Here is a 13,265-nt window from a genome sequence, read left to right as displayed (position 1 = left end):
CTGCAGGCCTTGTTGCCATTGCACGCAGGTGGGCTTCCATGCTGGTGCTGCACTTTATGCTTTGGACCCTTCGTTTTCTCAGGGGCTGAGGGATGGTGTTGCCACTTCCAACCTCATAGTCACTGACCGGCTACTTGTAAAATCCCCTTTCTTTTTCATCGTCATCACGATGCAGGATGCGAAGCAAGGCACTGCACTTGAGTGATCCCTCAACGGACCTCAAGGAAAGCATGTCCTATTGCATGCGGGTTTGACGTCCACGCCCCGCCCTACGAAAAAAGGCGTCAGCTGATATGGGACCAGGTCTAGGGAAGGGCCCTCCTTAGGACTGAACCATACACTGCAGCCACTTCTGCACAGTGGGATAGGACCTCTACTTTCGCCTGCATTGTTTTATAAAATAGAAGGGGGAACTGTGGTAAGCCATTCTTATAGACCGTGGCCGCCATTAGAAGATGGCGCCAGCTTCCACTGTGGCCTGTGATAAACAACTCCTTTTTTGGAGAGTTGGCGCACAATCCCTTACCACCCTATGAGAGAGATCCACGTGGCAGCTTGGGATTGGTATGCGGGAGGCTTTATTAGGCTGTGCTTGGGCGCTCGGCAGGGGGGTCGCTAGAAGATGATACATGAAACAAGGCCTGAATAAACTGCTGAAAGAAGAATCCTGTGTCGTGTTTTCCCTTGCCGGCGAGGGGTCGCGACACATGCCTAGCAGGCATAAGGTCTAGATTTGATCCCCAGAATCTCCAAAAAATAAAGATTAAATAATTATGATTAATACATTGAAGTCTCTAGTTAAAGTTAGGTAGCAAGTGGGAACAAATATGGAATTTTATTTTATTTTGTTACAAGGGATTGAGCCCAGAAGCACTTAAACCACTGAGCCACATCAGCAGCCCTTTTTATATTTTATTTAGACATGGGGTCTGTCTGAGTTGCTTAGTGCATCAATAAATTGCTGAGGCTGGCTTTGAACTCGCGTTCATACTGACTTAGCCTCCTGAGCTGCTGGGATTACAGGCATGCACGGTGATGCCCAGCTAAATATGGAATTTTAGTAGAAAAACGAAAACCATGAGTCAAATGGAAGAAAGTAAAACATACCAGAGCATCTAAGAGCTATGGGACAATATACAATAGTTAAGGTAAATATTGAAAAGAACACATTGCTGATTATTTTCAGTTGCTTAGAATGTAACTGATGCCTACAGCAAAAACAGTAGCAATGTGTAACATACTTAAAAGTAAAATATCTGACAACAGTAACACAAAAAATAAGTGGGAAGAATTGGGAGCATACTGTTTCTTTCTTGTGAAGCAATTCAATAATATTTCAAGGTAGACTGAGCCAAGTGCAGTGGCATGGGCTTGTAATCCAAGCTAATGGGGAGGCTGAGACAAGAGGATCACAGTTTCAAGGCTAACCTCAGCAATTTAGTGAGGTCCTAGGCAACTTAGCAAGACCCTGTCTCAAAATCAAAAATAAATAAATAAATAAGGGGCTAGGAATGTGGCTCAGTGGTAGAATGCCTCTGGAATTAATCCCCAGCACCACACACACACACACACACACACACACACACACACTCTCAAATAAAAGGAGGAAGAAGAAAGAAAGAAAAAATAAAATAGGTTTCATTAAATTATTCAATGTACCTGATAAGGTCTAATCTTGAAATAACAGTGTTAAGCCTAGATAAAATGCATTTAGGTATGTTGGCACATGCCTGTAATTCCAATCACTTGGGAGGCTGAAGCAGAAGGACTGCAAGTTCAAAGCCAGCCTCAGCAATTTAGCAATAGCCTGTCTCAAAATAAAAAATAAAAAGAACGGGGGATATGACTCAATGGTATAGCACACCTGAGTTCAATCTAAAAAAAAAAAAAAAAGACATGCAGGAGTCCCTGGGTTGGATCCCCAGTGCTGAAAAAAAGGGGAAGAAGACAAAACAGTTTTTCTAACAGATTTCATCCCATTTTAAAGAATTCTGCAGCTAATTCAGTAATTTACCAGACCACTAAAATTTCCTGATGAAAACAACCATGAAACTATCATGTGCAATTTCTAAAGGAAAAAACAGACATCAAAGTTTGATTACAAAGAAAGTTTTAAATGTATTTATTGTAACTTCCAATCAAAAGACAAAAATCATGTGGCCCTTATGTTTGTCTTTGTACTTAGAATATCAGAAAACTCAGGATCAAATTTAGCTCCCAATCACAGTAGATAAGATGCCTGTATTTCAACAGTGTTTGCTACCTAGTCTTTCCCATGGCTTTAGTTTACTCTATTTCTCTCTCTTTTTTTTTTAATTTCTTTTTTTTAGTTGTAGATAGACACAATACCTTTATTTTGTATATTTTTATATGGTGCTAAGGATCGAACCAGTGACAGCCCCAGTTTTCTCTATTTGTTTTTAACAACCTCATTAAAAGTATCTTTAATTATAAACCACCATAATTACTTTTTAGAAAGAGATATAAATATGCAACTTACTTGTATAATAAATTAGTATTACATAACATGTAATATTAAAGAGTTGTTAGTGATGTATAAGCCATTCTCTTTATTAGTAATACATTCATATTTTATGCAAATAACTAAAACTTTTATAAATCATAAAAATCAAAGAAAGTCAATATAGAATAGAGCAATATTATTTACCTGTCACAAAAATCACACTTTTATAAACTGATTCATCAGGTAAACTACTGAGAAGAAAATGAAGTCTCTACAGCAAGTGCAAATTCCATTTATCTGTTGTGGCCAGTCTATCTCTGCAACAAAGAATATGAGGCAATTTATCAAAAAATGAACCTAGGGGCTGGGGCTGTAGCTCAGTGGCAGAGCACTTGCCTAGCATGTATGAGGCACTGAGTTCAAGCCTTAGCACCACAAAAAATAAACAAATAAAATAAATGCATGCTACCCATCTATAACTAACAACAACAAAAAAAATTTTAAATGAACCTAGTAAACAGGAGGATACTTCCCTTTGTAAAATCTAGATTTTACATACCAAGCCAGGCATGGTGGCACATGCCTATAATCCTAATAGTTTAGGAGGCTGAGGCAGAAGGATTGCAAGTTCAAAGCAGCCTCAGCAAGTTAGCAAGGCCCTAAGCAACTTAGTGAGATCTTGTCTCAAAAAACGGAAAAAAAAAAAAAGGGCTTCAGATGGGCTGGGTTTGTGGGAGAGCGCTTGCCTAGCATGTGTGAAGCACTGGGTTCAATTCTCAGCACCAAGTATCAATAAATAAAATAAAGGTCTATTGACAGCTTAAAAAGAAAAAGGGCTGTGGATGTGGTTCAATGGTTAAATACCCCTGTGTCCAAACCCCCCTCCAAAAAAAAAAAATAGATTTTACATGCCAGTTAGAGGCAGCCCTCCTTTTCTGAGTTCCATCATACCCACAGCAGGGATGTAACTGAAGCAATCGGCCCAAACTTCAAAAAAGGAGCCTGGTTATCTGAAATCATGCATGTCTAGGCAGCTGCTGCTCCAGAGTCCCAGGTCCCATGAACACTGTTTGCATAACTTTTGTAGAAACATCTCCATATCCTAGAGACTGCAGCAGGAAACACAGAGGTCAGGAAATTTCCTCTCTCAAGAAGTTCCATTTGATCCTCAACATGGCAAAAAAAAAAAATTTAAATACAGGGAAGATGAATCACATATCGTATACACTTTTGGTGTTCAATAAAAATATGCTCACAGCCAGATAAAGGGAGGAGGTAGAAATGAACAAGATAAGGAAAAAAAAAATCAGGCTTGCGGTTTTCCACATATTTGCCAGGAAAAGAAAATCAAATATAACAACACAAATAACAACCCTGAGACCAAAGTCAGGAAGCAAAAGCCATCAGTGTACAACCACAATGGGACCTGAAAAATGTAGGCAGCGTGGGCAGTTTCCTGAAGAGCTCCACCAGGTAAAAAGAGGCAAAATGACCCCAGGAAGCAGTCAGCCTGCTCCTCCTAGATCTTAAATCGGGGAATAAGGCACCAGATGGCTTAGCATATTCTGCTACCTTGCTGCTACATTAGCTAGCCAAGAGGGCCATTTTTTTCTCCATCAAGGGCAGAGACTGAGTTCTTTTTAATTTGTGTTGAAAGACCCTCCGACTCCCTGCTCAAGGAAAAGCACACGAGACACTGGCTGCAAAAGCAAGAGGCGATTTATTGCTACACAGGCGCCTGTGGGTGCTCAGCGAAACCTCAGCCGGAGCTTCGGTGAACTGGCACACCGGGCTCTAGGGCACAGATCTTTTATAGAGAGCAGGGGGTTAGTTTTTAGCTTAGCACAGTAACAGTTATTCTATTGGTTCCTCTGAATTCAGCCTTTAGGTCACCTGGGGGGTAAACTTGTTTTCCCACTTTAGTTCTCGGAAAAACCATAAAATTGCATCCTGTCCTTTTAGTTCCTGTTTTTACCCTGTTTAGTTCCTGTTTTTACCCTGTTTGCTCAAGTTTGGCCCTTCCAGGGTTATCTATATGGAACATCTTGTGGTGGCATTGTGCAAGACTTGAAATGCTACGTGCAGCTGGTGGGGTTTTGACATGGGGGTTGTGTAAGAGAACATCTTGCAGCTTCAGGGCACAGGGGTTAGATTTCCTAATGTTGGGCCTGGGGCCTTGGGGTCCTTCATCCCCCCCCTTTTCTATATCATGGATATAATCTTATATCCATTGTCCTGCTTGCTCAGGTTCTTGGATTAAGCTTGTTTGTGACCCTGTCTGTTGTTTAAGCAACTGGTATTGTTGAGTTAGAACCATAGCCTGGATTACAGAAAGTCTTTCTTTCATAAACTGCACCAATCTATTGAGTATGCAGGGTCCAAACGTCAGGATTATCAGCAAAATAATTAAAGGTCCCGCTATGGTGGATAGCAAAGTAGTTAACCATGGGGATTTGTTAAACCAATGTTCAAACCATCCTTGTTGTGCTTCAAATTCTTTTTGCCTTTTTGCCAACCTTTCAGTGACTTTCTCCATAGTTTCCTGGACCACCCCCGTATGGTCAGCATAAAAACAACATTGTTCCTTTAAAACCACACAGAGACCACCTTCCCTAAGGAATCACAGATCTAATTCTCTCCTATTTTGTAGCACGACTTCTGCGAGGGAAGAGAGAGATTTCTCTAAGGCAGTGATAGACTTGGTCACTTGATATTAGACCCCCGATTTATCTAACTACACTGACTACCTAACTTTAAATCTGGCTTCATTCATTTTTTTTTTTTTAATTTGGGAATTCCTTACTGCTGTGAGGAAGGGGGACGAAGAGAATCTTTCTGGCTTCTTCAGGCTGAAAAGGGACGGCGTGGGGCAAGCAGTTTGGAGTCCCCCTTAAAAATATCGGGTCTATCGAGTGGTCCATGATGAAAGTCTAATTGAGAAGTAATAGGCTGGAGGGCCATTTGAGTGATGGGTGGTCTATAAGAGAAACAAGAACTTATTAGTACTGGAACCATATTGATGCAGTAATAAATGCCACAGCACAGGAATATGCCAATGAGTATAATGGCCAAGACAAAGATTAACAATGTTTTTCATCAGGCAGTACCAGGAACTAGGAGCTAGGATATTGTTTCCACAAAAAAGTTGCTGAGGACATGGCTTCCATCTGAGCAGGTAAATCTTTAAGGATATTTGTCACATTGTCAGAAATGTCAGGGATGTCAACACAACAACTAACATGTAGGGTTACAGATGTCTTTTCCTTTAAGATATAGTTTAATAATTTAATGCCATCTGATCCTGCAAAATCCTTTTACTAGTATGACCTCTGTGTCTAATAGAGAAATCTTTAATTCTGCTACTTAGGGCTGGATAACCATATTAGCAAACATCAAGCCTACCTGCGTTGGCTAGAAATAAAGGCCTTAGACTAAAACTACTCTGGCAGTCCCTTTGACAGTTATCAGGCATTTCTGTCTAAGAATCTCTTTTGTAGCCTCCAGTCTACTTATTTATGGAAGTTACATTTAACTATTATTATCATTTAAGATGTCCAGGAACAGCTGTGCTTTGGCTTTGACTGTCTTTGCTAAGTGTTTAAGATGAAGCAAGTCAAACTGACTTTTGTTTCTACCTATTGTTTACAGTCAGCTGAGTTATCCTGGGAGTCCTCGGGAACTTCATAGCAGCTTTTCAGTTCTGCTAGTGCCATTTGCGCTAGGATGGGTCCAGGCCTTGCTTGACCATATGGCTTCCCTCAGAAGCATCAGGGATGTCTCCCTTTTTTAATGACCCTCCTCTTTACAGCAAATGCACCATTTGGCTTTCTGTCCTCCACTGGTCTCATTAATCTCCCTGCTCAGGAGGTTATGTGGCCTAGAGTTGCTGAGCCCTTTGGAGAAGTCCCCTATTCCCTGATTCAGACTGACTCAGAGGGCAAGAGCCAAATATTGGTTTTCTTGGCCCTTTTAATTTAACTAATTTTAAAAACTTGATCTTAAACATCCAGCAAATAAGTTAACAGCCTTATATTAAGAGCACTGGGCTTTAATGTCTATCTCTCTATCCTGTAGGTGATAACTCTTTATCTTATGTTGACCCAGGTTGTGTTCTTAAAGCAATACCTCTTTAGAATATTAATAGGCAATCCTTAAACCATCTATAAGCAAACTACAAAACAAAACTAACTAGGGTAAAAACATATTTAGCTTATATAATAGCTACCTTGAATTCTGGCAGGGTTATACATCATAATTTCCTGTTTGAGATCCTAGCAATCTTGGCAAAAACCTACTTTTGGACACAACTTTAACTGTACTGAAATCTGGCTTACTTTTTTCATAGCCACTTTCACATGTAGTGAGATGGGACAGAGCCTTATCTCAAGTAAGGCAGGGCTCTTTATAAATCTCAAGTACTATAGTTCTGAAGCTGATCATTTTACAAAGTTTACATAAATTGTTGTTCAATGGGGCTGGGGATGTGGCTCAAGTGGTAGCGCGCTCGCCTGGCACGCGTGCGGCCCGGGTTCGATCCTCAGCACCACATACAAACAAAGATGTTGTGTCCGCCAAGAACTAAAAAATAAATATTAAAAAATTCTCTCTCTCTCTCTCTTTAAAAAAAAAAGAAAAAGAAAATAAAGGTGTTCTTAAAAAAAAAAAAAAAAAAAAGAATGTGTCTTTAAAAAAAAAAAAATTGTTGTTCAAGTTTACATGAACATTAGCTAACACAACATAATATCACACCTAAAACATGAATTAAAGGCTGAAAGCTTTTAACCTCTTGTAGAAAAGTAGTAATGTACTTTTGTGTTTTGCAATAAAACCTTCACACAGATTAGGCTCTTATTAACTTAAAAATACATAAATTGTATCTTAGAGTAGAAAGTAACATGGAACCGTACATATCTTATTGATAACAAGTTCAGTTATAGAACACAAATGATATAATTGAATCTCCAACATTTTTTTTTTTTAAGCCTAAAATTACCATACAACTTTAGAACACCAGCTTGATATAATGTTCTTTTGAAGCTTCTACCTTATAGACTTGTATACCTGGAAGATATGAACACATTAATAACACCATAATTACATAAACCTCCTTTTGTTCACATTTTGAAACAATACTTGTAAACTTTTAAATTTAAGCAGAGTTAACATTTTATTAGGGCCTTTTTGAACACCTAGAGAAACTTATAAGCTTAATTTTGAGGACATCTTTACTTTTATCTGTTTACCCAATCTAAATTGAACCGTTTGAATCACGTGAATTAAAGATATTTGGATCTATTTTTAATTTTTTTTTTTTATGAGCGCTCCTCATCTGTCAATTGTTATATCACTGCAGGATATATGGACATACACACATACAGACATACAACACATAACAAGAGTGTGCACACATAACAATAATAAAGGCCTCGTAGCTTTTCGCAGATGAAATCTCTATTGCAATTTTTTTTTTTTTTAAAAAAACTTCACTGATCAGAAAAACATTAACCTAGGTCTGCAGGATCAGAATCACGAGCTCAAAAAAATACAGAATCTAAGAAAAAACAAGAGTCCTAAAAAAAAAAAAAAAAAAGATGACTGGCCAGTAGTTAGTAAATATCATACAATTTACTTTTTGGTTTGGTCTAGTTTGAGTTCAGGTAAAAAGACACTTTTATCTCGTCAACGTTTTAATTTTTTTTTCAGGCTACCCAGTTCAAAATTGAAACTCTTAAATTTTTTTTATCCCAAGTATTTAAGTTTTCTAGCATGAACTATCTGAAATCAAACTAAACAATTGCTTAAACCCAACTTTTAACTGCAAGATAGTGCAATGCTTTAGAAACCCATTCAGATACCAGATTGTTACAATAAAAAATTATTATTTTTTTTTTAGACACACATTTAACCTAGATTATCCCTAAGAAACAATCAGACAACCAGATAAGAAAATATCTCTCCAGGTTTTGAACTTTCATTTAATTATGACTCCCATCAGTGGCACCATAGACTTTCCCATGAGTGGACCAGATGTTTTCACGTAGGGGCAACTATAGGTGTAAAATCAAGGGTCTCAGTGTGACTGGCTTTACTGCATTCAGTGTCCCTTCTTTTTAAGTAAACAGAGGTGGCGTAATCCTTAAGATGTAGATAAGGACCCAGGGAACTCCCCAGAGCTAAATGGCTCTGGCAGCTGCTGGGAGTCCCTTAATCTTATCTTTCACCCACAGGATCAGTTCCTCTAGTTTGGTTTGACCTTAGGCATTAGGCATTTTTTTTTTTTCTAACTTGTTAGTAGCCAGCTCCCAAAAAGTCCATCCTCTGCTTGCAGTTGTTTCGAGTGCTAGGCTTCCCCAAGAAAGCAGAGTGGGGACTCCTTAAAAGTCCCCTTGAGAGTGTCAAAATTTGTGACTGAAAATTTGGTTCCCATCTCTAAAGCCAATTAACACTAATTTAATAATGAGGACAGGGCTTTGAGAAAAGTCAAAGCGAGATGTCAAAGTTGTTAAATCCCCAGCAGGCATCTCTATTTGCACTCAAGCCGGTTATGGGGGGGGAAGAAAACATTGCTTCCCTAGTCTCAGTATTCAGCCTTAGATGGAATTTATCATCCGCCTTGGGCTGCATTTCCAAGCAGCCCGACTCCAGGAAGACTCGTTCGCTTCCTGGGGTGGAGGGGCCGGGAGGAACAGGGGAGGAACAGGGACGGGATACCGCCGGGTGGAATCCTCCCGGAGGACTGCGCGGACCCCACCCATGCAGGAGGAGATTCGCAGAGGTCCTGAAAGGTTAAAAGCCATGATCTGGATGGCCATGTGGCCCCGGCTGAAAGACAATCTCTGACTTTGCAGATTAGAGAGAGAGATGGAGGGACTCTCCTGGGGGCCATTCAACTCCGAGGGTGGGCCAATATTGGCCACTCCGTGGTACAGAGTGTTACCCATTTTTTCTTCTTATTTTTATTGACTGGTTCTCTGCCCGATTTCGGACGTCCTGCCAATGGTCAAGGGCAAGACTCAAGGGAGTTGTTATAGATTGTCCCATGTTAGTCTCAGGTGGAACGAGAAAATGCAGAGGCAAGGAGACAGATACAAATCAGACAGGACACAAAACACAAAGAACGCTGCGCGGCTTCGGCACAAACCGAAAGTATCAGATTAGGGGGAGGAGGAACTCCGTCACCCACAAGAACAGTGTACTCTTCGAAAACATTTAAGGCCCCCAAAATTGGGCCCTCCGAATCCCTGGGACGTCTCCCAAGGTGGCAGGGGAGAAGTCTGAGTTCGTCAACTCCTTCTCAAGCTGCCCAGAATACAGAGCGACTACGCGTAATCGTACGGACGCTGCGCACAGACAGACAACGATCGGAGACTGCAAACAGAGAACAAAAGAAACACAAAATGACACGAGCTGGCCAGCTTACCTCCCAGTGGTTGCCGGGCGTTCCTCGGGCAGGGACTCGGACCGGGGTGTGGAGGGGGAGGGGGGGATCTCGGTGGGACCTCCAAAATGAAAGACCCTCCGACTCCCTGCTCAAGGAAAAGCACACGAGACACTGGCTGCAAAAGCAAGAGGCGATTTATTGCTACACAGGCGCCAGCGGGTGCTCAGCGAAACCTCAGCCGGAGCTTCGGTGAACTGGCACACCGGGCTCTAGGGCACAGATCTTTTATAGAGAGCAGGGGGTTAGTTTTTAGCTTAGCACAGTAACAGTTATTCTATTGGTTCCTCTGAATTCAGCCTTTAGGTCACCTGGGGGGTAAACTTGTTTTCCCACTTTAGTTCTCGGAAAAACCATAAAATTGCATCCTGTCCTTTTAGTTCCTGTTTTTACCCTGTTTAGTTCCTGTTTTTACCCTGTTTGCTCAAGTTTGGCCCTTCCGGGGTTATCTATATGGAACATCTTGTGGTGGCATTGTGCAAGACTTGAAATGCTACGTGCAGCTGGTGGGGTTTTGACATGGGGGTTGTGTAAGAGAACATCTTGCAGCTTCAGGGCACAGGGGTTAGATTTCCTAATGTTGGGCCTGGGGCCTTGGGGTCCTTCAGTGTCACCACGTACATAGACCAGTGTCCATGAGAGGTTCTCCAAGACATCTGTTAAACTAGATGTTGACTCCTATTTATACTGACCATTACACAACATGATGACCAGGCTGTTGGCTTAGCGCTCAGTGGAGAATTTTCAAAATGTTTCACAAATATCTCCTGACAGTTATGACACGAGCTGGTCAAATGAGATGACAGGATATAGAGACGCTCAGAGGAACCATTAATAACGGGAGCATCCTGTTCCCAAGCTCCAATATCACAGCGCTCCAAGCCCTGACCCCCAGGCAAGGGTTGAAACAACCCCAGAAGCGTGGTTCCCGCCTTCGCACACTTCGGTCCCTGCGCCCTCAGACCTTTACTCGCTCAACGTGTCACACAGCACAGGTTGTTTCTCACAATCGGTGTCTCTCTCTCTCTCTCTGGGAACAACTTATTCCTAGTCTCTCACCCTCACGATCTCTCCCTCACACACCCACGAAGGCTCTCTCACACCCGTGGTTTTTCTCACTTCAAAGACCTTCTCTCAGGGTCTCGCACACTCACAAAGCCAACACGACCCTGGGGGTCTCTCTCTCTCTCTCTCTCTCTCTCACACACACACACACACACACACACACAGTCTTTCTCACACACTCAGTCGTACACTCAGGGTCTCCCGAACTCCTGGCGTCACCCTCAAGCTCCAGGTCCCTCTTACACTCACAGCGTCACCTTCACGCGGCTGCGGCCCGCCCCGCGCAGTTTCCGGCCCGCATCCAGCACTCGGCGGCGGCGGCAGCGCGGAGGGTTCAGCCCCGCGGGAGGCGGTCCCTGCCCCTCCCCGCCCTACGCCCCGCGTCCCCGCGTCCCCACGCTCCAGCTCCCCGGCCGGCAGCCCAGCCCGTTACCTCTCGGTGGCCAGGCGCCGCCAGGATGCTCGGTCGCCCAGCCGCACGGCCGCAGCGGCCGCTCAGGCCCCGCCCCCGCCACGTCATCCGCCACCGGATCGCGACAGCGCGCGCTACGTCGGGACAGGGCTCTTCGCCCCAGCCTCTGGCGGCGTCGCTTCCGGGCCCCAGACAATGCCGCGGCATCCACGATCCCGGGCCCGGCCACTACGTGCAGATTCCTGGGCTGCCCCCAGCCTGCCGCGTCGAGACTGGTGTGGACCTTGAGTTGGGCCCAGCCACCCTTGTCCTGGATGGCCACTTCCAGACCCTGCACGCAGTCACAGGAAGCCTCGGGGGGGGCCCCTACATTCACCCGGATGCTGTAGAGGGCCCTCCTACCTTGTTCCCATCTGATCCTTAGCTGGGGGACCCCACATCCAAAGAGACTCAAACAGTTCACTTAAAGAGCTCCCGACAGGCACACACCCAGGACTTGTCCTTGCACACTTTGCTCAGACTCAAATCACTGAAGCCCTGGCAGACACAGTCACTGCCGCTCCCTTAGCAAAATCTGGGCCTCTCCACGGCTCTGTCCTCATTCTGCCCGACCCTGGTGGTGCCCCTCTTTGAGGAGTTGCATCCTTCTGTCCTCTCCCTCTCCTCCTAACCTCATGGGCTCCTGGGCCCTCCCCCTTGGTTTCCTGTCTACCTCGGGCAATGAATCTACTGGGTCATTCATTCATTTCTCCCAGTTGTATGTTGACAACTGCACATCCTCTAGCTCCAAACTACACTCAGATGCTTGCTCCCCTCCACCTAGTGGTCCAGCAGCACCTGACCTCTTCATCCTCTCTGTCCCCAAGGCTACAAGCATTGCTTTTCTCCTGGGCTACAATAGCCTCCCAATCCCTATCCTGCTCTAACCCATCTCTGCAGGATAAGAAATGATCCTAAAATACAGATTGTAATAACTTTGAGCTTCCCCTAAAAATTTTTCCATTTCCTCCCACCAGCTGCAGGTGGGAGGCTGAGACAGCAGGAGCACAAATTCAAAGCCAACCTCAGCAACAGCAAGGTGCTAAGCAACTGATTGAGGCCCTGTCTCTAAATAAAATATAAAATAGGGGTGGGGATGTGACTCTGTGGTTGAGTACCTGTGAGTTCAATCCCGGGTACTGCCCCCTCCCCCCAAAGAAACCTTTTCCATTCCCTGTCCTACCCACCCATAGGCCTGGGATGACAGTCTGAGGAGCCCTTGATAATGCTAACTTCTTTTGTCCTCTGCTTAGAACAACTTCCATAAGTATAAAGGACTATATATACATATTTGGGTTAGTACATCTGACCCTTTACCTCCAGGCAGCTCCTCCAGCCTCTCTGGCCAGGCAGAGGGACAGTTCTGGACACTTTTGAAACTTGGTAGCAGCCAGTCCACTTGTCCTTGCAACAACTGCATAAGTTAACCTGCTGGCTTCCAAACCTCTGGCTTTGCTGTGTCACAAGCAACCCATCAGCTGAAAGCCCACGGCACCAGGGACTCAATCAGATATTCTCCAACACTATCAGTGCTTCACACACCACCCTGCAGGATATATTTTTTCAGCCCAGGAAACAGAATGAGGAGGGCCACGAGGCTGCCCAGGCTACCTGACGGGAACTGGTAGAGCTGGGATTTGTCATCCTTTTAAAGAGGGCAGTTCTGCAGCTGGTCTCTGTATTCCCAGGTATCTTCATCCTCTCTCTGGGTCACCCCTTTTATCCAAGCCCTACTAACACGGTACTGTAGTTAGTCCCGAGAGGGCGTGAGCGCCTTCTAGTGGCCAACACTGTATCAAAGTCTGGAGTGTAGGCTGAGGGGTTCTGTGAGGGAACTGGGGCTCCTA

The 13,265-nt window shown here is 43.8% G+C and overlaps 1 protein-coding gene across 5 annotated transcripts in view; it reads right to left on the bottom strand.

The window, feature by feature from the left end:
- Slc7a6 (solute carrier family 7 member 6) overlaps positions 1 to 12,299 on the bottom strand; it is a 50,854-nt gene extending 38,555 nt beyond the window's left edge. The window contains exons 1-2 of one of the 5 annotated variants that reach the window (XM_058575857.1): positions 9,885 to 11,316; positions 2,669 to 7,525 (exon numbers count right to left, since the gene is read on the bottom strand). Coding sequence is in view for 3 of the 5 variants with exons in the window: in XM_058575858.1 (XP_058431841.1) it covers positions 11,401 to 11,586 (186 nt within the window). In the remaining 2 variants the exon portion in view is untranslated. Of the gene's footprint in view, positions 1 to 2,668; positions 11,319 to 11,400 lie in introns of those variants that run through there. The other 4 variants (XM_058575858.1, XM_058575855.1, XM_046434713.2 and 1 more) reach the window with 4 other exon arrangements.
- Positions 12,300 to 13,265: the final 966 nt, after the last annotated feature.

The sequence above is a fragment of the Marmota monax genome, unplaced genomic scaffold (genome assembly GCF_021218885.2).
Source record: "Marmota monax isolate L192 unplaced genomic scaffold, Marmota_monax_Labrador192_F-V1.1 WCK01_AAM20220418_F8-fsc00024, whole genome shotgun sequence".
In the NCBI taxonomy this organism is placed as follows: domain Eukaryota; kingdom Metazoa; phylum Chordata; class Mammalia; order Rodentia; family Sciuridae; genus Marmota; species Marmota monax.
The sequence above is the reverse complement of the archived record's forward strand: the minus strand, read 5'-3'. Positions and strand labels throughout refer to the sequence as shown.